Below are 27763 nucleotides of genomic sequence, written 5' to 3'. Positions count from 1 at the left end.
TGCGCCAGCTGCCGGCTCTGCAGAAACACGTGCCCTTCCGCTTGCTGCGTCTGGGCGGGGCCGCGGCGTCGCGACGCAACTCGCTCTCTGACTTACGTCACGGCGCGGGCGGAAGATGGCCGGGTTGGTTGCCCGCAGCTGCTAACCCGGCAGTGCGGAGCTGGAGCCTGGCTCCCGCTGCCGCGAAGCGGCCATCGCCATGTCGCTGCTGCAGTCTGCGCTGGACTTCCTGGCGGGCCCTGGTTCTCTTGGCGGAGCTGCCGGCCGTGACCAGAGTGACTTCGTGGGGCAGACTGTGGAGCTGGGCGAGCTGCGTCTGCGGGTGCGGCGGGTCCTGGCCGAGGGTGAGGCGTAAGGCGTCGCCAGGCCGCGGGAGGCAAGAGCTGCCCAGCAGGGTCGCTGCTGGGGTGTGGTTCAAGTCAGGGCGCGCGAGGGTCACCGCTTTAGGCATAGGTAGCAAGGAGGATCGTGTCCAGGGTGTGAATCAAGTCTGAGACCGAAAGAGTCACGACTGAGGTGTGGGTCAGATCAGGGCCGCGGGGAGTCATCTTTCTGGGCAGGGTCTGCCGGAAAAGTCACGGCTGGGATGTAAATCAGGTCATCGCTACGAAGGGACACCGCCGGGGTGTGTGAGTCAGGACGGAGAGGGTCTTGCCAGGAAGGGAGCCCACAGGGGAAAAGTGGGTTAAGGCCTTTTGTGGTGACTGCAGAGGATAGGCTACTTCTGGGTTGAACACTTCCTGGTGGGGTAGAGTTAGTGCAAGGGACATGCTAGCAGGTGGTTGTCCAGTAAAGGAGGCCTGGGACTGGAGGGATCACCTCTACTTAGCGCCAAAGCAGTATCTGGGGCATATATAAAAAGATTGAAAGGTGGAGTCAAGAGGAGAGCAGAGTCACTCTGGGGTCATAAGCTGTTGTTATTCTTTGTATCCTATGCAGCGTTGTTGTTGCATCCTGAGGACTGTTTTGAGATGGAAGTGCTTGTGCTGAGTTCTGGGGCCTGTACAGTCTTCCCTTGCTTGGGGAGGTAGAGGATAGATTGTGGGACCCTATAGCCTCTTTTTCTTTTATGGCCTAAGTGTTTGCCTCACCTCTTGAATTTTTCTGTAAAGACCTTGTATAAGTTACAGGAAGCAGAGCCCGTTGGTGTAACCTTTAGGAACCTGCTTGATAAACAATTCCATAGTTATGTGTCTTGAGGCCAGCCTAGTTTGTAGCTTCCTCACGCAGGATCTGTAATCAGCCTGTGTGGAGGAGTTTTCTCTTCTGTGATTTTACTTTTTTAAAGATTTACTTTTTTTTTTTTTTTTTAATGGTGTTTTACCTGCCTCTGTCTCTGGGCATTATCTGTGTGTACTGCCTGCTGAGACCAGAAGAGGACATTGGATCCCCTGGAACTGGAGTTAGAGACAGTTGTTAACCTCTGTGTGGGTGCTAGGAATCCAGTGTTGCTCCTCTCCTCTGCAAGAGCAACAAATCTCTTAGCCTCTGAGCCATTTTTTTTTTTTGTTGTTTGTTTTTTTTGTCCGTCAGTATCTAGGCATGTGCCAGATCTCAATAGCTGTGAAGCTTACCTGCTAGACATAGTTATGTTCTGACAAATTGGAAATTGGTTCAGGGAGAAGAGTGGCCTGACCCAGGTCTGAAGCACCTCTCAGGATTGGTGAATCATCTCGTTAAGGCTGTCCCTGTCATTCGTGCTTACTGGGAGCAGGGAACTTGTTTAACACTCTTTACTATGGAAGAGCAGAGGTTTTCACAGTGTTCTCCACTGTGGTTTACATAGATTTGGATGTGGATTCGTTGAGAAGGCGTCTAGTGCTTTTCCCTTCAGAGATGGGTTTAGGACCTCCACTAACAGTCTGATATGTGACACACCTTTCATCTATTGAGATGACAAAGATGATGCCAATCGGTTTGTTCATTCTGAAGATACCAGGCAGTTGCCTTAGTTTTTTGAGAAATTCAACGTTGAACTGATGGCGCGGGCCTGTAATCCTAGCGTCCCGGGAGTTTGAGGCCGGAAAATTCTAACTTCAGGGTCTGCCTGGACTACAGGTAGAATTAAAAGCCAATCTGGGCAAGTTAATAAGATGCTGTCTCAAAAAGTGAAAAGGGCTAGGGGTGTTTGTGTGTGTGTGTGTGTGTGTGTGTGTGTGTGTGTGTGTCTGTATTATAGTTCAGTGGTATAGCACTTGCTTAACATTTATGAGGCCCTGGGTTCAATCTGAGAACCAGAAGGGAAGAGAGGAAGAGAAGAGACAGACTGGGTTTCCTTTCTTATAGAATGTAAAGTAAGACACATATTCAGATAGTAGAAGGAAGAGGTAGCTTGGGTGTGGCAGTACAATAAACAGTGTGAATTCCAGGTTATATGGAAGGCCTGCTTCTATAAAAGGGGGCCAGAAGGAGATAGCTGTACACTGTACCCACCTGGCCAAGAGGCCATCTCTAGTGGGACATGGTCCCAGTCCCCAGGAGAGGGAGATTGTGTAAAGCAGGAAGCTTACCCAGACCACATTGAATCCAGGATGAAAAACCAGGAAGTGTGGGCAGCCACTGTCTCTAGCAGCTTGTTCCCTCTGCTCTCTGGCCCAACCGGGAATAAAAATAATCAGTGCAATTTTAAGCCATAGATTTCCTCCTTTTAGACTTAGGTATTTTAAGTGTGTTTGTTTGTTTTTCTGAATCGAGACAGTAAGAAATCTGTAGTATTTTGCATAGATTACTTAAATGATTTTCCTGAACAGCAGCCATAGACCATGGTCCATTGGGATTTAAGCTGTCTTACAAGAACGTGAGGGAGGCTCTTAACAACATCAGAACTTTTCAGGTTCTAAGAGATGACTCAGGTCATGACCTTACATCATGGGATGGTCCCAGAGGGGCTGAGAAAAGTTTCTATAGTCAAATAAATTGCTCTATAAATCAATAAATATTCTCACTGTACGCAAATTGCTTCTCTCAGTTTATATCAGGTTTTGTCACAGGTATTTATGATAAACCAAACTTGGTTGTCATACAGTTTTTGTAGTTATTATTAATTTGATTCTGGAGAGAGAAATAAGTTGTTAGGCAGAACCATATGCCAGATAGCTTTTTATTCATGTTGGGATTTGTCCTGTCTTCACTAATTTTTTTTAATTATGTTTATGACTGTGCTCATATGTATACACTATGTGCATTCATGATATCAGTGAAGGTCAAAAGAGGATATCTGATCCCCAGAAATTGAAATTTAGGAGGGTTAGGACCAACCATATGGTTGCTTGGAACTGAACCTGGAACCTGGTCCTCTGTAAGAGCAGGAGAGCTTTAAACTGCTGATCCATCTCCCCAGCCTCTGATTTTTGATCTTGATGTTGTGTCCTATAGCCTTCCAAAATTATAGTTTGTTCCTCTCTTTTCTTTCTGTGTTGGTGAGGGGCATGTCATGGCCAGCACGTGGTCAGAGAATGACTTGCCGCTGTCACTTCTCTCTTTCCACAATGCTGATTCTGGGGATTGAACCCAGATTGTCAGACTTAGTGGCAAGCTCCCTTATCTACTGAGCCATCTTGCCAATCTGCCTTTATTCTTCTATTTTCTCCTCTTCCCTTTCCCTCTATTTTCTTTCTCCCTTCCTTCCTCTCTTTTTCCCTCTATTTTTTTTTTTGAGATTTCACCAAATGTGCTGCATTTTGAAAGATGGTGTTAATCTGCAATAAAAACACCCTTACGTGTTTTGTGATTTGGATGCCTTTGATTTTCTTTTGTCTAATTGCATCAGCAAAAGGATCTTGTACAATACTGAGTATCAGTGATGTTAGTATGCGCCTTGACCTTCTTCCTGATATCATTTTACCACTAATACCGTTGCTGTTGGTCCTTTAGGGACACTCTCTATAAGGTTGAGGAGGTTTCTTCCTAGTCTTGGTTTACTGGCAGTTTTAAATTTTATGATAGGACTGTGTATTTAAAGGAGACACCGGGAAGGCTGAGGTAAAGAATGTAAATTGGGGGTGGGGAGTAAAAAAAAAAAAAACAGAAAAAGAAAAAAAAAGAATATAAAGGCATAGCTTGGTTTTGGTTTTGGTTTTTTATTGGATATTTTTGACTTACATTTCAAATATTATTCCCTTTCCTGATTTCCCGTTCATAATCCCCTGTCCCATCCTCCCTCCCCCTTTTTCTATGAGGGTGTTCCCCCTCCCCAACCACTTCCCCTTCCCACCCTGACATTCCCCTACACTGGGGGGTTCAGCCTTGGGAGGACCAAGGGCTTCTCCCATTGGTGCCCAACAAGGCCATCCTCTGCTACATATGCAGCTGGAGTCATGGGTCTGTCCATGTGTAGATGGTAGTTTAGTCCCTGGGAACTCTGGTTGGTTGGTATTGTTGTTCTTAAGGGGTTGTAAGCCCCTTCAGCTCCTTCAGTCCTTTCTCTAACTCCTCCAATGGGGACCCCATTTTCAGTTCAATGGTTGGCTGTGAGCATTTGCCTCTGTATTTGGCATGCTCTGGCAGAGCCTCTCAGGAGACATCTATATCAGGCTCCTGTCAGCATGAACTTCTTGGCTTCATCAGTAATGTCTAGGTTTGGTGGCTGTATATTTATGGGCTAGATCCCCAGTTGGGGCAGGCTCTGAATGGCCGTTCCTTCGATCTCTGTTCCAAACTTTGTCTCCTTATCTCCTCCTGTGAATATTGTTATTCCCCCTTTTAAGAAGGACTGAGGCATTTGTACTTTGATCGTCCTTCTTCCTGAGCTTCATGTGGTCTTGTATCTTGGGTTGTTTTTGTTTTTTAAAGTTTACTTCTTTATTTAATGTATGAGTGCTCTAGCTACACATACACCTGCATGCCAGAAGAGGGCATCAGGTTACGTTGTAGATGGTTTAAGCCATCATGTGATTGTTGGGAGTTAAACTCAGGACCTCTGGAAGTGCAGCCCATGCTCTTAACCACAGTCCTCCAGTCCCACAATCTTGTTTATAAAAAGCAAAACATCAGTTCTTTGATCCCTCTTCATTAGTGTTATTAGTCGGTTTTTTTTCTCTTAGGGTGTCAGGGCAGCATAATTTCCTTTTTCCCTCCTGGTGTTGATACTCTTTTCTGTTTGCATTATCCTTCCCTGGTGTTTGACAACCCAGATAGAATTCGTCAGTGTTTCTTGTTTTCAGGATACCTGTTTTTTATTTTCCAGGTTCCTTGTTTCTATGTTGGTGCAAATTATACTTTCCCTTCCTATCTCTGAGCAGAAGGTATAAAATACTGTGACATAAAAATTGGGCTGCAGTTTTTTGTAGGAAGCAGTTGCTATGTATGGCCGAATTTGGTTTGTAATTTACTTAGTAAAGGAATATCTAAGTTTAAGTCATAGCAATAGCACTGACCAACAATTCTTTTTTTTTCAGGAGGGTTTGCATTTGTTTATGAAGCTCAAGATCTGGGAAGTGGCAGAGAGTATGCATTAAAGGTAATAATTAATGACAAATCATTGTGTGGGGATTTTAGTTCATTGTAAAGGTATCTTGGGTTATTTTCAAGGATGCATCTCTGTTATTCTATGCATATCAGTCTGTTTCAGTCTGTTAATTCTTGTCTCCTCCATGTTCTCAAGGGCTTAACCCTTATGCTCACAACTCTAACTTGGGTTGAGTGCTCTTTTAGGAGCTTCCTATTTTACCTGGGAATATGGTCGGCTTTGGAGGGAGGAGTGGGAGAAACCCTTTGATTTCTCCATATTACTCCACATGTCAAAATAAGGGAACAGGACTTTGAACAGTACAGAAACCACCTACCAAATTTACATTCATGGCATCTGTTAAAAGGATTAAAGTAATGTGGAAGGGGTCCCTAGAACTTGATTCCCAGTTAAGTAGCTTTGACTTTTATCCTGAGACATGGCAGTAGGTCCAGTTCTGCCTTGATGGGCAAGCAGGGGCTCCCTTCTTGTCAAGAGTGGGGTACAGGCAGTGGACCCTTAGACCAGGGCTTGTTTTGGTAGTCCACATTGTATGCATGTGTTTGCTAGGTGTATAATGCGTCTCCTTGTTTGTTTTGCTTTATTCTGGCCTGTTTTTACTTTTTCTTGAGTCTTTGGAGTATAAAGATCATTCAAGGTTTCTAAGCTTTTGTGAGATCAGATGTTCAAATGCAGGTAAATGAGACTTGGTGTCCTCTAGACACAGTGCTTACATTCCCTGGGGTGTTTTATCTGTTAAGCAGAAGGTAAAAAGACTTCAATCTTGTGTGCTGTTCCCCGACAGAGATTACTATCCAATGAAGAGGAAAAGAACAGAGCCATCATTCAGGAAGTATGTTTCTTGGTATCCTTTTCCTGAGACTGAGAGTTGCTGCCATGACTGTGTCAGGCTTGACACAGTTACCAGGAGGCTCCTGTGATAAATCAAAATCAGCCTTTTGCCTTTACCAGACTTCCTATAGACATTCTCATGCAAAGGGTTTTTCTGTCGTTGAAGTAGAAATCTCCTGGTGTTATGAAATGGGTCGCTGGGGCTGCTGTTTCAGCCTTCGAGGTCTCCATGCTGAACAAACAGGTCAGGTATCACACAGAGAGTCCCACTTTGTCCTGTGATGACCTAGGCAAGGACTATATGGATACTTCCATATCAGTGGGCCTCAGTGTGGCCCCAAGACACTTCTCACCCTTTACAAATGGCACATAACAACCTTTCTGCCTATTCTCTTCTACACAGAGTGTATGCCTGTAAGGCACAGTCTCTACTGCAGACAGAGCTGCTTCCTTTCTCTTTTAGACTCTACTCTGTGCTCTGATAGCCTAATAATGGCTGCTTGGGCTTTGAATGCGCACTCCTCACCACTTTCCTGTTGTGGGGCCCAGAGGGCTTCTGTCTGTCTCTCTGACCCACTCATATTAGCATTTCCACTAGCTTCCTCCCACTGTCTTCACCTTCTCACTGTCCCATTTGCCCCTCCCTCACCATTCTGTCCAGATGCCCATATATGCTAAGGCTAAGGCAATTTGGGTATCATGACTTTTGTTTCTTAACATTTATGAATGTTTATTTTTTTAAGTGCACAGAATTATGGACATAATTATTCACATTCTTCTTTAACAAGACATACAGAAAAAACTTTCTGGCCACCCCAATATTGTCCAGTTCTGCTCTGCAGCATCCATAGGAAAAGAGGAATCGGACACTGGGCAGGCTGAGTTCCTCCTGCTTACGGAGCTCTGTAAAGGTAAAGTGCCTTGATGTTTAAGTGCTTTCTGACATGTTTCAACAGTTGTTAAATACTCCCAAGATGTTCTGAAAATGCATTGATCTGAACTGAAAGAACCAGCCAGCTATCCATTGATCTTTGTGATGTTTGGAATATGCATTGTGTGTCCTTCATGGATTATAGGTTCTTGTTTGTTTGTGTGTGTTTTGAGACAGTCTTACTGTGTAGGTCTGGTTGGTCTGGAACTTGGTGTGTAGACCAGTGTTGAAATCACAGATACCTGCATACTTCTCTCCCTGCTAGAATTAAAGGTGTGTGCTACCATTGCCTGGCCTTAGGCTGCAGATTCTGAAGAGCAGGGTCGAATTATGTTTTTCTCCTGAAACAGGATGAGCAGGCATGCAGTGGAACCTCAAGTGCCCTCATACGTAAGCTGGAAAAGATATACATTGGCACGTAACTGTCATGTCCTGAGGGAGTGCAAATAGTGTTTGCACAGGACAGGAGGATCACATAGTGGGCATGTGGCTTTATCAAGTACAAACCTAAGAAAGTATCAGGAAGACTTTCTGATCCATTGGCAGGCCTGTAGGTAGGACATACCTTGGGTAGATCTCTAGGGACAGTGGCTTCAGGGATGAGTATAGGTAATGCTTGAGGCAAGTTTTTCTTTACTGGGTATGGTATTGCATTCCTGTAATTCTAGCAATGGGGAGTTGAACCCCATACTTTGTCTGTGAAGTGGAATTGACTATGCAAAAGTAGCACAGAGCTCTGCTGCTGTCTGCCGGAATGCCAAGTCATTCTTAGTGTGGTCTCAAATGTGTGATGCATATGGTGAGGGGAGACTGTGGTATAAGTGGCTGCTTCTGTGTCCACCTGAGCTGAGCAATGAGTGTTGGGAGTGAAGAGGCCAAGAGAGATCAAGGAGCAGCAGGAAGACTGAGACAGGGATTCCTTGTAATCCCAACCATGTTAGAGCCACTTGCCTGTAAGCCAGTGATCATGAAAAACTATATCGTGGTGGCTGGAGTGCAGACAGACCAGTATCAGCTGAGAACAGAGGAGAAAGCAGGGGATAATGAGTGAATAGATTGGGGAAAGGAATAGAAATGAAATATCTAGCCAATAGGGAAAGGTGTAGAGGAAGTGTGTAGAAGCCACAAATGAGCCAATAGGATCTCTCTGCCAAGTGGAGGAGGGTGGGATCTGTGTAGGTCACATGCAGGCTCTTAGTTGTCAGAAGCAAGAGGCTGAATGTCCAGTGCAGACTCATTTCTACATGGCTGGAAGCCCTGGGATGATAGTTCCTACTGGAGCAGGACATTCCCCTTCAGGCCTCCAGTCCTCTCCACTTGTGTCCTCATGTATCTTCAGGTCCACACCCAGCCCCTGTCAAACTAACCCAGTACCTTGGTCCACCTGTTGGCAAAGTCATCCCACTGTGCATAGAGGGCAGGAACTGTGGGAACTGAGGACTGCCGGGGAGAGAGGTGGATTAACTATATCTCAATTGACACGTATCCAGATAATTTGTTTGCTCAACTTTTTTTTTTTTTGGAGCTGGGGACCGAACCCAGGGCCTTGCGCTTCCTAGGCAAGCGCTCTACCACTGAGCTAAATCCCCAACCCCGTTTGCTCAACTTTTTAACTCTAAAGTTTTAAATTTAATGAAAACATAAAAGTTCAGTGAATGGATATATTAGATTTGCTAATTTGTAACATTTTTCTTGTAGTTGCTTTCTTTCTCCTTGGTCTTGCTTTTCTTTCTAAGACAGGCTGCAAACATCAAGACCAGGAAACGTGGGTGTGTGCATATTATTTTGCTTTATTTTTTTAAGGCCGGCTCATTCTGGCCAAGGTTGGCCTTGAACTTGAATCAGTCTTTCTGTCTTGGCATGAGGGCTGTCACTCCTCCCTACTCAAGGCCAAAATTTATTGTTCATATGTATTGTCTGAGAGTAGGAACCTTTTCTGTTACAGTTGCAGACTCAAATTGTATACCTGATTCTTAGTTTGGATGTAGTATGTAGTGTATGATTAACCAGGATGTCTTCCTAATATTTTGTCCACCAACAAAATCCGTCATGGTTTCTTAAGTTGTAGTCACTTTGAATCTGTTTTCTGGGCAACTCTGGACCACTTCTTTACAACCTAGGAAGGTGCCAGCTCTAGTGGCATGGCCTCCAGCTTAGAATTCTTGGATGGGAAAACGCTGTCCCTGTGCTAGGTAGTATGAGAGGCTGATTTGTCCATCTGCTACGTTTTACCTTCATGGATTCCTGTTGTCCTGCTATATTCAGTTATAAAAGAGCATGTGCTCATTGAAAAAGTCAAAGTAGGATTGGCGACTGCTACTGAATAACCACTTAAGGGGTCATCCTGAGGAAGACCAATGCTCCCTTTCTTTCTCAGCCGTCTTTAGTCTGTAGTTCTTCATTTGGTGTTGAGGCCCCTTGAAATATTCCCCTTCCGTCTTAGCATGTCTATTAGTATTTTTACTGTTTGGACATTGTTTAGTTAGCCATATTGTTTCAGTATCATAGGTGTGGATCTGAGTCATTTCTACAGGACACAATCTCACAGCCATCTGTCTTCCCATTCCTTTGATTCACTCTGAAATCATATATAAGCAAACAAAACTAAATAGATTCAACAGGTTGTATTTATATGAGTGTTCACACACATGCATACGCACACGGCGCACACACTCACGTAATAATAAGAAAGAGGCCAGGAATTTTAGAGTAAGGGTAGATGGAGAGGTAAAGTATTAAGGGAAAAAGGCAAAAAACAAACAAACAAAAAAAAAAAAAAAACAAGCAATAGAATTAAATAGATCCTACGAAAGGAAGGTTTAACTCTGTAGTTTTCTTTAACCTTAACTGTACCAAACATGTATTCATGCTGGCAGTGTCCCCGTATCCCTGTAAGACTCTGCAGATGCCTGCTATGGGCAGTACCAAACCGTACACAGCAACCTTGCAGTACTGCAGCAGTCCACCTGATAACCAGGAAGTCCCAGAGGCTGCAGCAGCAGTAGAACTTACGCAATGGTGATTAAGCTACTATTTATGACCCCCCTTTTGTCATTTATGAGGTCAGAAAGCTTTTGCATGATGCAAGTCTTGGTATTTGAAAATCCTGGTTTGGAAGATTTGGACAATATCTGTGAGAAGCTCAGTTCATTGTCTTTGCTGTTTTCTGAGGTGGTGGAGGTGTAAAAGGAGTGGATTCAGTTGCTGTCTTTAAACAGGGTAATGTGGGAGGCAGAAAGGTCCAACCTGCTACATTTTCTCTTATATGGTATACATGTTTATATGTGTGTTTGGGTATGTATGCTTGAAGTTGACATCCAGGATCTCCTCAGTCACTCTTCTAACCTACATATTGAGGTTTTAAAGTCTCTCATTGAACCCAGGACTCAGTTTGCTCTAGGGATTTCATTTCTACCTGCTGTATACTAGGAATTTCTTTGCAGGCCGCTGTATACACCCATTTTTTCCTAGGGTTCTAAGGATCCAAATCTGGTCTCCATGCTTATGTAGCAAACAGTTAACACACTGAGCCAATTCCTGCAGTTCCTTTTTGGAAATCAAAAATCATTATCCTGTCTTAGTAGGTCTCTGTTGATATGATAAAACACCATGAGGGAAAGCAACCTGAACAGGAAAGGACACATTCCTTCACTGGAGGAAGCCAGCGTAGTAACTCAAGGCAAGAACCTGGAGGCAGGACTAGAAGACACTGAGGAATGTTGCTTATTGGCTTCGTTAGATAGCCCAGAATCATCTGCCCCCTGGGTGACACCACCCACAATGGACTGGATCCTCCCATATCAGTCACTAATTTGAAAAATGCTCCCACAGAGGTGCCTACAGGCCAGGCTGATGGAGACAGTTTATTGTAACAGACTGACTAAAAACTAACCAGCACAGCTGGCCAACCCACGCTTCGGAGGGTATCTCCCAGGTCCCAGTTTGGGGAGGATACAGATAAGTAACAGTTCGCTTAACAATGAACACTTCTGGCTTAAAGGCTGGACAGGGCTTGCCTGGATTTGGGGCAGAGTTGCTGGACCTCTGATAAATTGGGGAATCCCTCCTCCTCGTGGTAGCAGGTGCAGAATTTGCCAAAGGCAGTTTTGAAGTCCTAGGTTGGGCCATGGACCCTTTAAGTTGGTCTTTGCTGTTACATTCATTGGGAGCCCTCAATCCGTTCTTTGTCAGAATAGGCTACTTTTTCTGTATAAAATAAGAGGGTTTTTTTTTTTTTTTTTTTTTTTTTTTTTTTTTTGAGCTGGGGACTGAACCCAGGGCCTTGCGCTTCCTAGGCAAACGCTCTACCACTGAGCTAAATCCCCAACCCCGGATTGTTTTTTTAAGATACTCTCAAACTGAAGTTCGTAGCATGCATGAGTAGTATTTTCAGCACTGCAGAAACCAGGTGTGTACACCTGTGATCCCACTGTGGAAGAGACAAAAGAATCAGAAGTTCAAGGTTATCCTCAGCTACTTACCCAAATTCGAGGCTTTAAAAAAAATTTGAAAATATTGGTTGGATGGCTCCACAGTTAGGAGTGTTTGCTGCTATTGCAGAGGATCCCAGTTTGATTCCCAGCATTCGTGTCAAGCGACTTAACTGCCCGTAATTCTAGCTCTAAGGGATCCAGTGCCTTCTTTTGGCTTCAGTGTGCCATTACTCACATGCACAAATGCACAAATGCACAAATGCGCGCGCACACACACACACACACACACACAAAATTTAAAAATAACATGTTGAAGTTCACTGTTAGGGCCACTGAGATGGCTCAGGGGTAAAGGCATTTGCTGCTGCACTTGACAGTCTGAATTCAGTTCTTGAGATTCACATGGTAAAAAAAGAGGACAGTTTTTTTTAATTTATTTTTTTTATTCATTCATTATAGAAGTACACTGTAGCTGTCTTCAGACACACCAGAAGAGGGCATCAGATCTCTTTACAGATGTTTGTGAGCCACCATGTGGTTGCTGGGAATTGAACTCAGGACCTCTGGAAGAGCAGTCGGGGCTCTTAACCACTGAGCCATCTCTCCAGCCCCCAAGAGGACAGTTTTTAAAATTGTCCTCTAACTTCCATGCATGCATTGTCACACACACCCTCAGTAAAAATTAAGAGGAAATAAAAATTTATTGAAAAATTTATGTGTATTAGGGTTTCATCTCTCTGTATGTATGTGTACCACATGTGTGCCTAGTGCCCGTGAAAGTTAGAATGTCAGATCTAGAACTGGAGTTATGAGTCGTTGTGAGCCACCATGTGGGTGCTAGGAACCAAACCCAAGTCTTCTGCAAGAGCAATAGGTGCTCTTAACTGCTGAGCCTTCTCTCTAGCCCCCAAATAAATAAATTGTAAAATTGTCCTGTGACTCGTTATGGTTGGTACATATATAATCCTAACACTCAGGAAGTTAAAGCAGGGTGGCAAGTTTTGAAAGCCTGTCTCAAAACAATAAAAATCTCTTAATGCTTACCAAGAATGAACTATTGAGTGAGACAGTTAAAATTAACACTATGATCAGTCTGGCATGGAGCTGGTGGACATAACTGCTCCCGCCTCTTAGAACCTGCTTCTGTTTCACCAGAGGCTTTGGTTCTTTGGAGGACCCCTGTTCTTTAAGTTTATATATATAGACTCAGTGAATCAAGTATGGTAGGAGCAGGAAGTAGTCTAATCTTGCCAGAGTTGGGAACCAGAATGGAGTTACCAACCGGGAATGATGCACTTCTGAGCTGGGGAACTGGTGAGGAATCTACATTCAGAGTCAGAGTTTCTGCTCTGCCTGTGCTGTGCTGTGAACATGAGCCTAGAGCTTCTGCTTTGTGGTCGTTCTTTCAGGGACCTTGGTCACTGCCTCTGCTCAACTGTGAGAACTTTGCTCCTGCCTTCAGGGCTTTTCCTATGATTGCTTTTGCTGCTTGTTTTGTCCCAGAGATGTTCTATGCTTTTTCCTGCCCCTACCCTCCCCAGAGCAAGGATGGTCCTCACACCCACTCTTTTGTCTTCCTACAGAAGTTGAAGGAATGGCTAGAGTGGTACTGATTGGGTATGCAGCCCAGCCAAGGCCTTAGAATGCCACTCCTGCCTGCCTGGGCTGCTATACAGAGGTGGATCAAACCTATTAACAAGTAGGATACAGCATTCTAAGCCCTAGGGTGACTAAATTCACTTGTCTCCTTTAGGACAGCTGGTGGAGTTTCTCAGGAGAGTTGAATGTAAAGGCCCTCTATCCTGCGACAGCATTCTGAAGATCTTCTACCAGACATGCAGAGCAGTGCAGCACATGCACAGGCAGAAACCACCCATCATCCACAGGGATCTCAAGGTACCAGCTGGGTTGCATTGCTGACTGTGTCTTCACACTCTGTTCTCCTGTCTTAGGATAACTCCCTACTTGTTTTTGTGCCCCTCGTTCTTGATCAGAGCCCAGTGCTTTCTGATCCTATTATCCTGGTGTGCAAGCTTCTCAGTTGCCTTTCTTACAGAGTTAGAGGCATCCAGGTACAGTGCTGACCTCGGTGGGGAATCATTTAGGTGGAAGGGCTTCTGTTGTGCAACTCCAACTACAAGTGGTATTGGTGTACCACAGCCTAGCTGAGGGCAGCACCTGCCTGTCTGGAATTGCTGTATACAACTTATATAGTCTGGCTGAGGAGTAGAGTCATATGAATTTATTTTACTTTTTCCTGTTATTAATGAAGTTGAATGTTATAGCTACAGCACCTTTTTCTTCAGTTTCTTTTCATTTTTCTTTTTGTCCCCTCCTATTCTTTTACCTTTTAAAAATATATTTGGCTCACTGGAACTCCAGGTGTGTGTGTGTGTGTGTGTATAATATATATATATATATATATGCTTTTCCAGAGAACCAGGGTTTAATTCCCAGCACCCACATGGCAGCTCACAACTATCTGGGATCTGACACCCTCACACAGACATGAATACAGGCAAAAACACCAGTGCACATAAATTAAACTAAAAATAAATTATTTTTAAAAAGTAATTTATATGTTTTAATGTATAGATACACACACACACACACACACACACACGAGTATTCTATCTTCTTGTATGCATACGTGACAGAAGAAGCATCAGGTCCCATTATAGGTGTTTTTGAGCTACTGTATGGTTGTTGGGAATTGAACTCATGACCTCTGGAAGAACAACCAGTGCTCTTAACCACCAAGCCATGTCTCCAGCTCTTCCTGGTATATTCTTGAACAAAATATTTAAGGTTATATTGCCATAGCTTAGTGTGCATTCCTCTACTGTGTCTTTTTAATTTTCTGAGACTGGATTTGTGAGCAGGTGAAAGCATTTTTTACCAAGCCTGATGTCTTAGTTACTTTACTATTGCTATGAAAAGACACCATGACCAAAAAGAAAGCATTCAGTTGGAAGGGTTGCTTAGTGTTTCAGAGGGTAACCGTTATGATGGGGAGCATGACAGCAGGCAGGCAGGCAGGCAGGCAGACAGACATGGTGCTGGAGCAGTAGCTAAGAGCTTACCTACATCCCCTCAAATGGAAGTTGGAGGCATAGGTAGGGGCTAAGGGAAGAGACTGGAAGTAACATAGGCCTTTGAAACCTCAAAGCCCACCTCTAGTGACACACCTCCTTCAACAAGACCACCTTCCTGCCCTTTCCAAAACAGTTCCACCCACTAGAGGCTAAGCCATCAAATCTTTGAGCCAAGGGAGACCATTCTCATTCATACCACCACACCTGACAACTTTGATTCCCAGGCTACACATGGTGAAAGGAAAGAACTGACTCTCTAAAGTTTTTCTCTGACCTCCACACAAATGCTGTAGCATACATGCACCCGTTACACAAAGTATATACTTATTTAAATTTGCAAACAGTGCAATGTTATTGTAGTGGTGGTGGTGAATGTATGTTAGGAAAAAAGAATATATAGAATAAAATTACTAGAGACTCAGTCACTTGCCCAGTGAGTTGTCTATATAGGTGATGCCTGTTGCCTCCTACTTTAGGAGCTCCAAGGGCTGGCTACCTCTAGTCACTGCTTGCTATGAAACAGGCATACAGTGTGCATATGCACCTCTTGTCTGGCATGTGTTACTTGTGCAGCAGCCACTGTCTGCTTTCCTTGATCATGATCTTGGTTTTGTTGATGCTACACAATTTGTTTTCCGTGGTGATAGGTATCATTTGAATGTACCTGTGCCTGTGCATTCTTTTGTGCCTGTTTTTAATTGCCCAGTGTTGTCTTTCTGTGTAGTCTCATCTCATGGAATGCGCATTATGGGACTTTTTCATTATATATCCTTTTTTGCTGTGGACAACACGGCACATCTGTTTTACTTCTCTTGTTTGTAGCTGACTGTGCTGGCCTGTGTCCTGAGGACAGTCCATCTGGCTTGTCCATAGAGCAAGTGTCCTCTGTAGTTAGAGGGCACAGGCATCTAATTCTGGGTGTTCTGGAGGACACTAGCTCTGTAGTTCCCTCCTTTGTCAGCTTCTGATGTAGAGACACTCAACCTTGACAGATCTTACAAGTAGGTTTGGTTTGTTTGCATTTTCATTCTGCAGGTTCCTACTTCCCTAAAACTCTGAATTTTATTAGATTGCTATGACTCTTCAGCACAGTTGATAGAGTTTCAGGAGAGTGCTAGGCTAGGAATGGTAACTGGCTGGCTGCTGACCTGTGTTGGGACACTCTACTCTGATGCAGATGACGAAAGCACAGGATGCTTAATGTACCTTGAAGGAGGAGCAGGATGCCAGAAAAGCTATGCACTGGAATTAGGTTTGCATGTGATCTTATGACTCATGGATTTAAAGTTTGGCTGGGTGTGGTGATGCATGCCTTTAATCTAAGCATTTCAGAAATAGGCAGGTAGATCTTTGTGAGATCAGGGCCGGCCTGATACACATAGTAAGTTCCTGACCAACAAAGATTACATATAATAAAACCCTGTCTTTAAAAACAAACAAATTCACCTCAGTCATTTTAAGGTCTTCTGGACAGGAAGTCTTTTGTCCATCCTTGTTAGAGTTATTCCTAAATTCATGATACATTACTGTAGATATAATTAGTGTATTTTATTCCTTTGTTTCTGACTTTTCTGAAGGCTCATTAAGTTATCTGTTTGCTTGGTGGGTGGTTTTAACTTCAAAAAATTTTATGGTAGCTCCTAGCAACCAGCAGCCTGGACCTTGGTACAGAGGATTTTCCTGATAAGGAAGTGGCGGTGACTAATATTTCTGTTTGTCCTTGCAGAGGTTTAGGCCCCATGTATACACTGAGTTTATAGAACCACCCTTTGGAATTTTGCAGGTTGAAAACTTACTGCTTAGTAACCAGGGGACCATTAAGCTGTGTGACTTTGGCAGTGCCACAACCATCTCCCATTATCCTGACTACAGCTGGAGCGCCCAGAAGCGAGCAATGGTGGAGGAAGAGGTGAGGTGTGCGTTTGAGTCTGCACTCTTAGAAAGTAGTTCTCAGTTCCTCTCTCCCTCCTGCTCTTTATATCCCCTCTGAGTCTTCAGGTACAAGCCTGAGTATGGCTTTATACATATTCTTAACAGACTCCCTAGTACTGTACCCTGAGAGCATCACCTTCTTCCTGGCTGTACTCTGTTTGTGGCCACAGATTTTAACAGACTGGAGAAGTCATTTCCTCTCATGTTCTTCTTATCAACTGGCCTTTAAATGAAATGTCTTTATCCTATTAATTTCTTAGAATTTATTGCCTTAAATATGTACAACAGATTTTATTTTAACATTTCAAGTTAGATTTCAGTAACATTAAAGATTTTCATATTATTGTACAGCCATCTTCAGAACTTGTCTGTCATTCTAAACAGCAATTTGGAAGAACAAAAAAAAGAAAAAAGAAAACCCATTTAGAGAGCTGATAGAACACTTGCTTAGCATGAGCAAGTTTGTAGATTCAATCCTAGTATGAAGAATTATTTAGAAACACTTTTTGTTGAGAGGCCCACAACTTATTTCACATGGCTCCTGCCCCTGCAGAGAGTCTGTATCCTTAAAGTGTGTATATAATTCCACAATGGTTGACATTTCATAGAATTTACATGAATACAGAGCAGTGCTCAGCAGAGAGGTCCCAAGGCATAGAGATAGGTAAAGGATGGTAAGGGGACTCTTGCTGCAGATTCTGAAAGGTTGGCCTTACATTTCTAGCCTGTCAGGTGCTGCAAACTGCCTTTCCCAGGGGGACACTTGCTTCCCAGGGCTGCTGCTGTGGAGGAAAAGGCAGATCTACTTTGGCATGATGCCTGTCGGGGATGTTTATGTTTCTTGCTTATCCTGATACAGAGCTTACTAAAGGCAGGGTTTCTGGGTTGCTTGGAGGTCTGTCACATCAGAGCTATGCTTCATAGACCAAGTGGGTCCTCCTTTGCAGATCCTGTTGAGTTCTGTGTTACCACTGTTAGAGTTTGAAGCCTATGGAGACTGCTGGCCACTTAGGAAGACTGCTCTTGTGTGCAGCATTTGTCCCACTTCACAGCCCGTTGTGTACAGTTCAGTTTCCAGTATGTCAGAGCTGTCAGGCTCCACCACTATGGTGGAGACCATTCGGGTCAGTGTTTGTTTGGATTCTCAGTGCAGTCCATTTCCTTTTGCTCAGTTATCCATTCCCAGTGTCCTGCCTAACTATGTTGTATGGATACAGTCCTGCATCCCTTTCCCTGTGCCTACCTGTTGTGTGTAGACCTCGGCTCATTCCTCTTAACTTCCAGTGTCCTGAAAGTCTGCTTCAGTGGTGATAACTCTTCCTAATCCATCTTTGCTGTCTGCTACAGGCTTTAGTACTCTGCCCGTCACTGAAGTGGGAGCCTCAGAACTTACTCATGTATTTGTTATTTATAAGGACTCAGATACCATTTTTCCTATGGTCATGATTCAATATGTCTGTATTTTGTCCAGATTAGCTTCACAAGGCTCTTAGATCCTTTGACATTTACCATCTGGTATGGTTTTAATGTGACTTCTTTTTTCCAAACTTAACACTTAGCTTAATCCTCATTATGAAGTATTCATAATGTGGAATCTTATATCAGTTATGTTTAGAAATGGACCCTTTTAGAAAGGATTAGGATTAGCTAAGGACATCAGGATGGAGCCCATTGTTTGAATTTTGGTGACTTTCTGAAAAAGAGCAACCAGAAGACACACGGACATTACGTCTGTCTATGTGGTTGGCCCCTGTACTGCCTTGGGACACTACTAGGAAAAAAGACTACCACCATATGTTTGCTCTTGGCCAGAATTATTAACCAAAACAAACCTTTCTCATAGTTTACACAGTCTTCAGTGTTATGTTATTAGCAATGGTAAGCACATGCCTACCTTGCTCTGGGCCTGGGATCAGCTTCTTGTTTGAGAAGCATTGCTGCCTTGGAATGAGAAAGGAATAGAGCCCCTGGTCTGATCACAAGTGTGTGGTCAGTGTTGAGGCTTTGTGTCTAAGCCTTCTCAGTAGATGTACTTACTTGTACCACGCGCGTAGCTGTGCAAGTGAGCACACATCCATTCTCAGAGTAGCGACTACAGCTCTGCACAGTGCCTCTACCCCAGTGTGTCTGCAGTGAGAGCCACCCTGTAACAGTCTGACTGCTTCCTCATCAGCCTTGGAATCATGTGCCCTTGGCACCAAAGAATCTACTGGAAGTTTGGGGTTGGTTTGACTTCTTCTGTTCCCAAGTCCCATGTGCTGAATAAACATAGTATCCAGACATTCCTAGAGTGTTTTTTTTTTTTTTTCCCTCTTGGATGTGATCCTTACTCATTTGAAGTCTATTGGAGTTTACTTAGTAGTACTAACCCAGAGCAATCATCATATGCCTCTTTTCACAATGGCTTCTTAGCCTTTATTTAGTATTTTCCCTCTTAATCCTTTTAATCCAGAATGGGCATAGCCAGTATCCCTTTTCTTTGACACTATGGAGTCCTTTTTGGGGATTTTGTTTATTGTCTGAATCCTGGACTCTGCTGAAGTAAGTCTGCCTTAGTTCCTTCAGTTTCTGTAGCTGCTTGCATTCCCAGTGTGTTATCTTTATGTGTCTGTTGCATATGCTGTTTTCAACATGTTAATAGGCATCAACAGGTTTGCATGAGCAAGCACCATATGTTCTTGTATCAGATGGTTCTTCAGAGTGTACACCTGGGGGGTATGAGCTTGCTGGATTGAAGCATCAGTGCCTTAAAGTATATGCAAATCAAGTTTTAATGAAAGTATGTCTCACATGCTATAATACATGGTCACAGTATATGACTTGGTGTTGGCCCTGTCGGTTACAGCGCACTCCACGTTGCTCTAGCCTGACTTTTGTCCCTTCTTCTGATCTCACTCTGTTTCTTGAATGCATGCTGTTTCGCACCCTCCTGCAGGCTCTGCTTGCATACATTGCCTCGTCCTTAGAGCCGCCTCTCATGCTGGCTGTTTACTGCTTGCATCTTCCATGGAATAAGAAGCCATTGCCTGTCTGAGGCCTTGCTGCCTGCCTTCCTGCAGTATGCAAAGCCTGTTGGCTTACTCTTGTTTGAATCATGAGTCTGCTGTGAATTTCCCATGCTAGAGTATTACTGGAGGTCTAGCAGGTCTCAGCTTTGTATGTGTATCTATGTATATGTGAGTGCATGAGTGCATATGTATATGGAGACTGAAGGACAAGTTGAGGAGTTACTCCTTAGGAGCTATCCACCTTGTTCTTTGAGACAAGGTCTCACTGGCCTGGAACTCACTGATTAGGTTAAGCTGCATGACCAGCAAGCCCCAGAGATCTGTCTATCTCTGTCTTCCTAGCACTGGGACTGTATGTTCTTGCCACCACACCAGTTTTCTTTAATGTGTGTCCTGGGGATCAAACTCAGGCCCTGATATCTGTACAACAAAGCGCTTTACTGACTGACCTATCTACCCAGCTTGCTCTTGGCTCTCAGTTTTTAAACATGACCAGCTGGCAGACTTCATTATTTCTTATTTATTTATCCTATTAGAACTCATCTGGAGACTTCTTTCAGTATAATACCTCTGTTTGCTCTAGAATAATACCCCTCATGTAAGCTTGCCTTTTTGGTCACTTTGAAGTAGGCTTCTCAGGCCAGGCACAATGTGTTTCCCTTGAAGAAATAGCGCCTTACGTGACCAGGTGAGTGAGCAGAGGTCCCTCCACAACACAGTGGGAGGGAAATCACTGCTGCTGCCTTTAGCAGAGAGCTTAGGAAGTTGTAGGGCCTCTCGTGTAAAGCAAAAAACAATGCTTATGTGTGACTTACCCTGAATGTAACTTACTCTGAGCGTAACTTACCCTGAATGTAACTTACCCTGAATATTGTGTTTTCTTCAGATCACGAGGAACACCACACCCATGTACAGAACACCAGAAATTGTAGACCTGTATTCTAACTTCCCTATTGGCGAAAAGCAGGATATCTGGGTGAGACCTGAGTGCTTCTCTTGCTGGTGCCTGGACAGTTAGGTCATGTCAGGAGCTGCAGAAGCCTCTAGCTTGTCTGTCTTAGGCCCTCATGTCTTATCAGCTCCCTTCTGTTAATTTTCTCCCTGCCCTTCACCTTCATTTTCTCAAGTATCTCTTGTGACTGATTTTAGCAGGGGTGAAGTATCAGAGCAATTGGAGGGGAGCTAGAGAGGTTAAGAACCTCTTAGTGGTTAAAAATACTTGCTCTTGCAAAGGACCCAGGTTCAATTCCCAGTGCTCACAAGTCATCTGTAACTCCAATTCCAGGTAGAGCAATGCCCTCTTTTGACCTCCAGGGGTACAAGGCATGCACATGGTGTACAGACATACATGCAAGCATATGTAATACCCTCTCTGGGACTATATCCTCATCTGCCACAGGCATCCACTTTCCTTTCACGCCAATACAGTTGACACAAGAAACCTGCATGACCTCAGAAAGTCTGTCTCCATGGACAGCAAACAGTCGGTTCCCAAGAGGACACTCCCTTAGGCCAAGACATTGCTAATAAGTCAGTGCATCTGTTTGCTAGATGCGGTGTCACGCTACCACAGGATGAGGCTCAGTCCAGCATGCCCACGTACACCCCTTCTGTAGCAGTCACAGGTTGTTTTGCCTGTGCTCCTAACTGACTCACTATGAGCCTCCTGTGGTTTGCTTAACTTCCAAGAACAGCTCATAAAACTTAGGGACACATTTCTGAGCATTTACTACTTTATTGTAAAGGATATTATAACTGATATGATAGAAGGATTCGTAGAGCATGTAGGAGACCAGATGGGAGCCTCACTACTCTGCCAAGATGTACTACCCTCTAAGATTCTCTATCTGCTCAGCTGTCTTAGGAGCTCAGGTAAACCCTGGTATTTCTGTTTTATGGAGACCTCGTGATTGATTACAACATTGGTCAGGGGCAATCAGCTTAACTGTCATTTCCTCTGCCCTTTCAGAGGTCGAGGCCTCTGATCCCAATTTTGTCTTGGTCTTTCTCATGACCTGCTCCATCATGAAGCTACATATAGATGGCCAGCAATTACTTAGAAAATTCCAAGGATTTTAGGACTTATGTGGTAGAAAATAGAACAAGACTAAAAATATTATTTCACACAGGATGCCCGTTTTACATTGGTCCTTCCTTGTTATGACCAGAGCCATCATTTTCTTAGGGCAGGGACAATGATAGCATCAGCAGCCCCCCAGACACTGTCAAAGCTTAGACATTTGATGTTTATAAGGAAGATACATCTTCATTAATATTTTGATCCACACTAGAGTATTCTCAGCACACAGTGGGACACATGTAGGTTCATCTAGATATTCTGTGTAATGCTACTGCCTTTGGCTAAAATCCCCATGCCTCAGTTACTCCCTGTTCACATTGGTGGGTGTGGTAAAAGAACAAACCACAAGAGGAGGTCAATTCTGTGGGAATTCCCAGGTTGCCCCCCTGCCCTTCACACTGCCCAGTCAGAAGCTGTCAACCTTCTGCGTGGAATTATTCGTGGTACCTGCTATGCCTTTATGTGGTAAGGTTCTCAAGATGCCTACCCATCTACAAACCTGTGTTTGAGTAGGAACTGTATAATTTTGAAAGGAGTTTTTTGATTTGAGTAGTAATAGCATAAGACTTATTGCTGGGACCTAGAAAGTCCTTTATGTTGGAAGGGGTGGGGGGAGCTTCCCATGGAAGGAATTGCTATCATTGGCCCATCTTGCCAGGTTGACTTTTTAAATTTTAAATTATGCCTACGTATGTGTCTGTGGGTAGGTATGTGCATGTAAGTGCTGGTGCCCAAGGAGGCCAGAGGCGTTAAATCTCTTTGGAACTGGAATGACAGGTGGTAGTGAGAGCTAAACATTGCTGCAGGGAGCCAAACTTGGGTTCTGGAAGAAGAGCAGTGTGTACTCGTAACCATTCAACCACCTCTCAAGCCCCTAGGTTGGCATCTTTTTAAGTTATAACCAACAAAGGTCAATAGCCTGATTGGCTGATTGCCCTTCAAGGGTCAGTAAGAAGGTACCCCTCTGCTGGTGACCTTGTCCTCTGGGTCCCTCCCTCCCTGCTGGTCCCTGTTAAACCTGTGCCCTTTTTTCTTTGCACAGATCCTCCCCACTCTCAGCACTCAGCCTCTGTTTTCCCCTTGCTTTTTTTTTTTTTTTTTTTTTGGAGCTGAGGACCGAACTCTTGTGCTTGCTAGGCAAGCGCTCTACCACTGAGCTAAATCCCCAACCCCCACTGCATTTTCTCATTCAATCTTTACCTTGTCTCTCACACTTTGCTGCTGTTTCTTTTCCCCACAGGCACTGGGCTGTATCTTATACCTGCTGTGTTTCCGGCAGCATCCTTTTGAAGATGGAGCAAAACTTCGGATAGTCAATGGGAAGTATTCCATTCCTGTGAATGACACTCGTTACACAGTCTTCCATGACCTTATTCGTAAGTTCCTGTTATGAATTTGCTTGATGCCAAAACTTGAAAAGATGAACTTCCCTGTTGGGTTTTAGGTGCTGCTCACCCACTGGCTATGCAGGTCCACATCAGCCACTATCGTGGCTGTTCTGACAGCATTCTAATGTGCTTTTTCATAGAGTTTCCCACCTGCCCAACTTTCTATAACCTTATGGTATTCTGAGTGGCCACTTCTGATAGACGTGTTTAATTTCTCTGGTCATCACTTTGTCTTTCTTTCCTTTGCTTCTGAAGTCAGCGTTGTGGATAAAGTGTGATCTTTGTTCTGTAACCTCTGTGATAGCAGGAGGTGCCATCCAGCCTAGTCCCAGAGCTGTCAGTGATATGGGACTAACTTAGGTTGCTGTTTTGCCGTAGGTGGCATGCTAAAGGTCAATCCAGAAGAGAGGCTATCCATTGCTGAAGTGGTCCGACAACTGCAAGAAATTGCAGCAGCCCGGAATGTGAACCCCAAAGCCCCCATCACAGAGGTAAGGCCATCACAAGGCTCCACTGTCCATGCCTAGGCCTCAATGTGCTATGATTTCTTGGCATTAGCCTCTGGACAAGCTCATCCAGATGAGCCACAAGGATCAGTCTATCATACCACTGGTTGAGGTTTTGTTTTATTTTGTTTTGTTTTTTCTGGTTCAGGTGATGATGGTAGCTATACATACATCTCACAGTTTTTGGGGTCACGCACCAACCATGACTTCATGGTTGCATTCATCCCCAGACTCAACACAGGTCCAGTACACACAGTTATTGTCAATACTCTGCCTTATGTGCTGTTGGACGGAGGCACCCTATGGTTATATGTATTTGGGAAAAGCAGGAAGTCCAAGAAAGCATTGTGGCTTGTGGGCCAGGAATCCTTAAATCCTTAGGTCTAGCCCATAGCATCAGGGCCCAGGCAGGGTTTTGAGTGTAGTTAGGATTCCAGCATCCATGTTCACTTCTCTGTGATAGTCACGTAGTTAGCAGGGTGGCTAAGGTCTGTGCTGCTGCTGAAGGGTAAGGGTAGAATGCAGAAGAAAGGCATTTTAGAGAGACTGCTCTGAGTCCTCATCCATGCATAGGGATCTTCAGAAGCAGTGGGTAGAGGAAGTCTGTGATTCCTTTAGGGAAACCTGCTCATAAGATCCTTTCTGTTTCCATTAAGGAGATCTCAAAACTAGGAACAGGATATGTTTTAAGAATTCAGGTGCTCTGAAGATGGCAGGTAGACGATAGGGAATATTTTTGACAAATTTCTTTGGCAATCAGGTTAATGGTAATGGGTTAGAGAGACAAAGGCATTTGGGTGTGGGGGGGTTGCTTTATGGCAGTTCTGCCTGAGGCTTTGCCTATTACCTTTGGTCTTTGGCAGAAGTGTTTGCTGACTGTCATGGAGACCACAGGAAGGTAGGAGACAGGACTGTGGGCCTTGTTCTTCATAGGGTGTCAGAGAAGTGCTGCTGGCCAGTGAAGACACCAAGAGTTTTATGATTGTAGTGCGTATAGAGCCTGTGGACACATTCTCTGGGCTAACCAGCTCCTTAGACAATATGCACTGTGGGCTGAGTTCAAAGAATCATGCAGGCTTGGTCCAAGGAGTTGTTGGAGGAACCCGCACAGCACTAGGACCACAGGTGTTAGGGTTCAGGGCTGCACAGCTGATACATTTGCTCAGGATGGTTGAGTAGAATGGAGGAAATGAATAGGAAGAACAAATGCCATGTCCATAAAGGTTTGGATATGTCTTGATAGGATAAGGGTGTTAACATTTAAGTGATGATTACTCCCTAGGTTACCACGAATGTTGTTTAGAGCTGTGAATGGAAGTTTTATATGAAGCCTTGCCTAGGCTTCTGAGAACTTCCTTCCCTTGCATGCTAGAGTAAGGCAGAGAGAGGTCTGGCTGTTTAGCTTCTGCTCGTCAGCCGAGGGCACAATGCTAAGTGCAGTTGTAAACTAGCTCTGACTTGAATGAAGCTGACACTATGCTTTTGAATCTTATAGCTTCTGGAGCAGAATGGTGGCTATGGGAACTCAGGGCCTTCCCGAGCACAACCACCTTCTGGGGCCCCTGTGAACAGCAGTGGAGGTAAGTGGCCAACCTACCCACTGTCCTTTCCCTACAAGGATGTCTACTGTTATTTACTGGGTACTCAATATGTATTAGAACAGATATCAAAACCCTGTTCCTGTGGGCTTTTCATCTGATAATTGGCTCTACCATTCTGTGGAACTCAGACCTTTTGAGCCATATACTCAGGGTAGAATGCAGAATTTGACAAGGCATTTTGACTCAGATCAAACAAGGGAAAGGTTGTTAGGGCAAGATCCAGGAGCGACTAACCTGTAGCCACCAGTTAGCCCTGTCCCATAGGAGTTTTAGTAGCACTTCTCAAAGCAAGAATTAACTCACCTACCATTCCGGGTCAAATGGGACAAGCCCTCCAGGGATGGTTGACTATGGTCTCTAGCTCCTCTACACTGTACCTTGAACATCTGCACAGTCCAAAGCCTATGGAAATGATCCTTCTTAAGGGAAGACACCTCCCCACTCTAGAGTACCTCCCAGAAATGGAGCATGAAGGCCAACTCTACTTTGACAAGGTCAGCAGATAATGTCTTAAAGTCACAACACCAGAGGTGTCTACTAGGAGAAGAGAAGAGATGGGGTCATAGGAGCTGGAGTGCAGTAGGAAGGGTTCCTGCTAGTTTGAGAGAGCCAAGCCTTAGAACAGTGGCCTTCTATCTTAAGAGGACTGGATGCCTTGAGAGCACCAATGAAGGAAAGGAAGATTCTGAAATATGGTCACGGACTGACTAACTGTGGAATGAGCCGTTTCTTAATTTCCTTTTTGAGATGTCAAGTGTGAGTTTTAGTCCTTCTCTAGAGCTTTGTTTCTTAAAAGAAGGCTCTTGGGGTTGGGATTTAGCTCAGTGGTAGGCGCTTGCCTAGGAAGGCGCAAGGCCCTGGTTCGGTCCCAACTCCAAAAAAAAAAAAAAAGAACCAAAAAAAAAAAAAAAAAAAAAAAAGAGAAGGCTCTTATCTCCTGTGGTTGTCTACCCCTGTGGTTGGTACTTCAGGTCCTTACTCTGCCCCTAGCATGTGTGCTACAGTTGTAGATCATGGGGAGTGGGTTCTGGGGTGTCTACTTTTGCATCATACAATGTGGGCTCATTTGTAGGGCTGTTCAGAACCTACATAACATGTTAGCTCTGCCACCACAGTCTTTGAGGGCCTCATTCTGTGGTCTCAGAATCCACTTCTGTCGGCTTCACCTGCACTCACTTTAGAAATGTCCTGCAGTTACCACGTTGAAATTGCGTCCCATAGTTGGTACAGTTCCAGGTAGAAGCTTGGTCTGACATGTTTTCACATAGCCTTCTGTGCCTACATTAGCCATTCTTTGGATTCCTGAAATGGCTAGAAACAACAGGCTAGCACCTGCTAATGAGAAAGACGATTGGTTCACTGGTGGGTTTGAGGGAGTTAGGGGGAGTAGTGAGGCTTCTTGGGGGCATACTCTTGACCTACTGTGGCTCTTTCCTGTAGTTTTGGCTCTGGCAGAGTATGACCAGCCCTATGGTGGGTTTCTCGATATCCTACGGGGTGGGACAGAACGGCTCTTCACCAACCTCAAGGATACTTCCTCCAAGGTCATCCAGTCTGTGGCTAAGTAAGTATGAGTAAGTGTGAGGACTATCCTATCCTATTCTTTGCCTGTGTGGAGATTCCCCAAGGCGGTGTTGTGTTGTCACTCTCTGTCGGGCAGAGCCAAATGCAGACTTAAGCCTGGAGCCTTGCCTTAGTTTGTGTTCTGTTGCTGTGATAAACATTGACCAAAACCAGTGTAGAGAAGAGAGGACTTATTCAGCTTATAGGTTTAAGTTCATCATCAAAGGAAGCCAAAATAGGAACTCAAAGAAAGAAGCTCTGGAGGAAGGAACGAAAGCAGAGGGCATAGAGGAATTCTGCTTACTGACTTGCTTTCTATGGATTGCTCAGCCTGCTTTCTTATGTAGCCCAAGATCACCTGCCCATAGGCCAGTCTTACAGAGGCATTTTCTAAATTGAGTTTTTCTCTTCAGAGATAACTCCAGCTTGTTTCAAGTTGACAAAAAAACTAACACGCACAAGCCTGAGGCCCCTGTCCATAGGACCCACTACAGAACTGGCTTTGTATAACATCAGCTCATGATCTCCTTAGCCCTGCCAGTATCTGTCATGATAGCACTAGTCTTTTTCTTTGCTGTCAAATAAATGCAGCAGTTGCAGGACAAAGTGACATCTTCCTGCCTACTCTCATTATTAGAAGTCAGTTGCTATCAGACCTGGGCCTCAGTGGGTGTGAATATATATATGCTTCAAGTCAAATGAATGGCCCCAAAGCTGTAGTGAGTGTTCAGAACACAGCACTGTGTTGAAGGTTGCTCCATCAGCTCTTCTGGAGGGAATTGTGACTGAGAGCCTGGCCAGTCTCACTGGCTCTTGTGAACATGGATGCTCCTACTGCCCAAGGGCGTCTGCTGCTGTAGTGAGCACCATTCAATCATAGTGCATAGGTCCCCAAACTCCTATGGTGGATGAAGTATCCTTTCCTTTT

General features: G+C 44.3%; 1 protein-coding gene across 3 annotated transcripts in view; it reads left to right on the top strand.

Moving 5' to 3' along the window:
- Positions 1–87: 87 nt before the first annotated feature.
- Positions 88–27763, top strand: part of Gak (cyclin G associated kinase) — a 64541-nt gene continuing 36865 nt past the window's right edge. For all 3 annotated transcript variants that reach the window (XM_032916094.1, XM_032916093.1, XM_032916092.1), the window contains exons 1-11: positions 88–344; positions 5397–5458; positions 6252–6311; positions 7095–7209; positions 13416–13558; positions 16541–16666; positions 20584–20673; positions 23018–23153; positions 23544–23656; positions 25167–25251; positions 26713–26836. In XM_032916094.1, the coding sequence (XP_032771985.1) occupies positions 200–344; positions 5397–5458; positions 6252–6311; positions 7095–7209; positions 13416–13558; positions 16541–16666; positions 20584–20673; positions 23018–23153; positions 23544–23656; positions 25167–25251; positions 26713–26836 (1199 nt within the window). In that variant the 5' untranslated portion in view covers positions 88–199. The remainder of the gene's footprint in view (positions 345–5396; positions 5459–6251; positions 6312–7094; positions 7210–13415; positions 13559–16540; positions 16667–20583; positions 20674–23017; positions 23154–23543; positions 23657–25166; positions 25252–26712; positions 26837–27763) is intronic.

This window comes from Rattus rattus, chromosome 11 (genome assembly GCF_011064425.1).
Source record: "Rattus rattus isolate New Zealand chromosome 11, Rrattus_CSIRO_v1, whole genome shotgun sequence".
Classification (NCBI taxonomy): domain Eukaryota; kingdom Metazoa; phylum Chordata; class Mammalia; order Rodentia; family Muridae; genus Rattus; species Rattus rattus.
The sequence above is the reverse complement of the archived record's forward strand: the minus strand, read 5'-3'. Positions and strand labels throughout refer to the sequence as shown.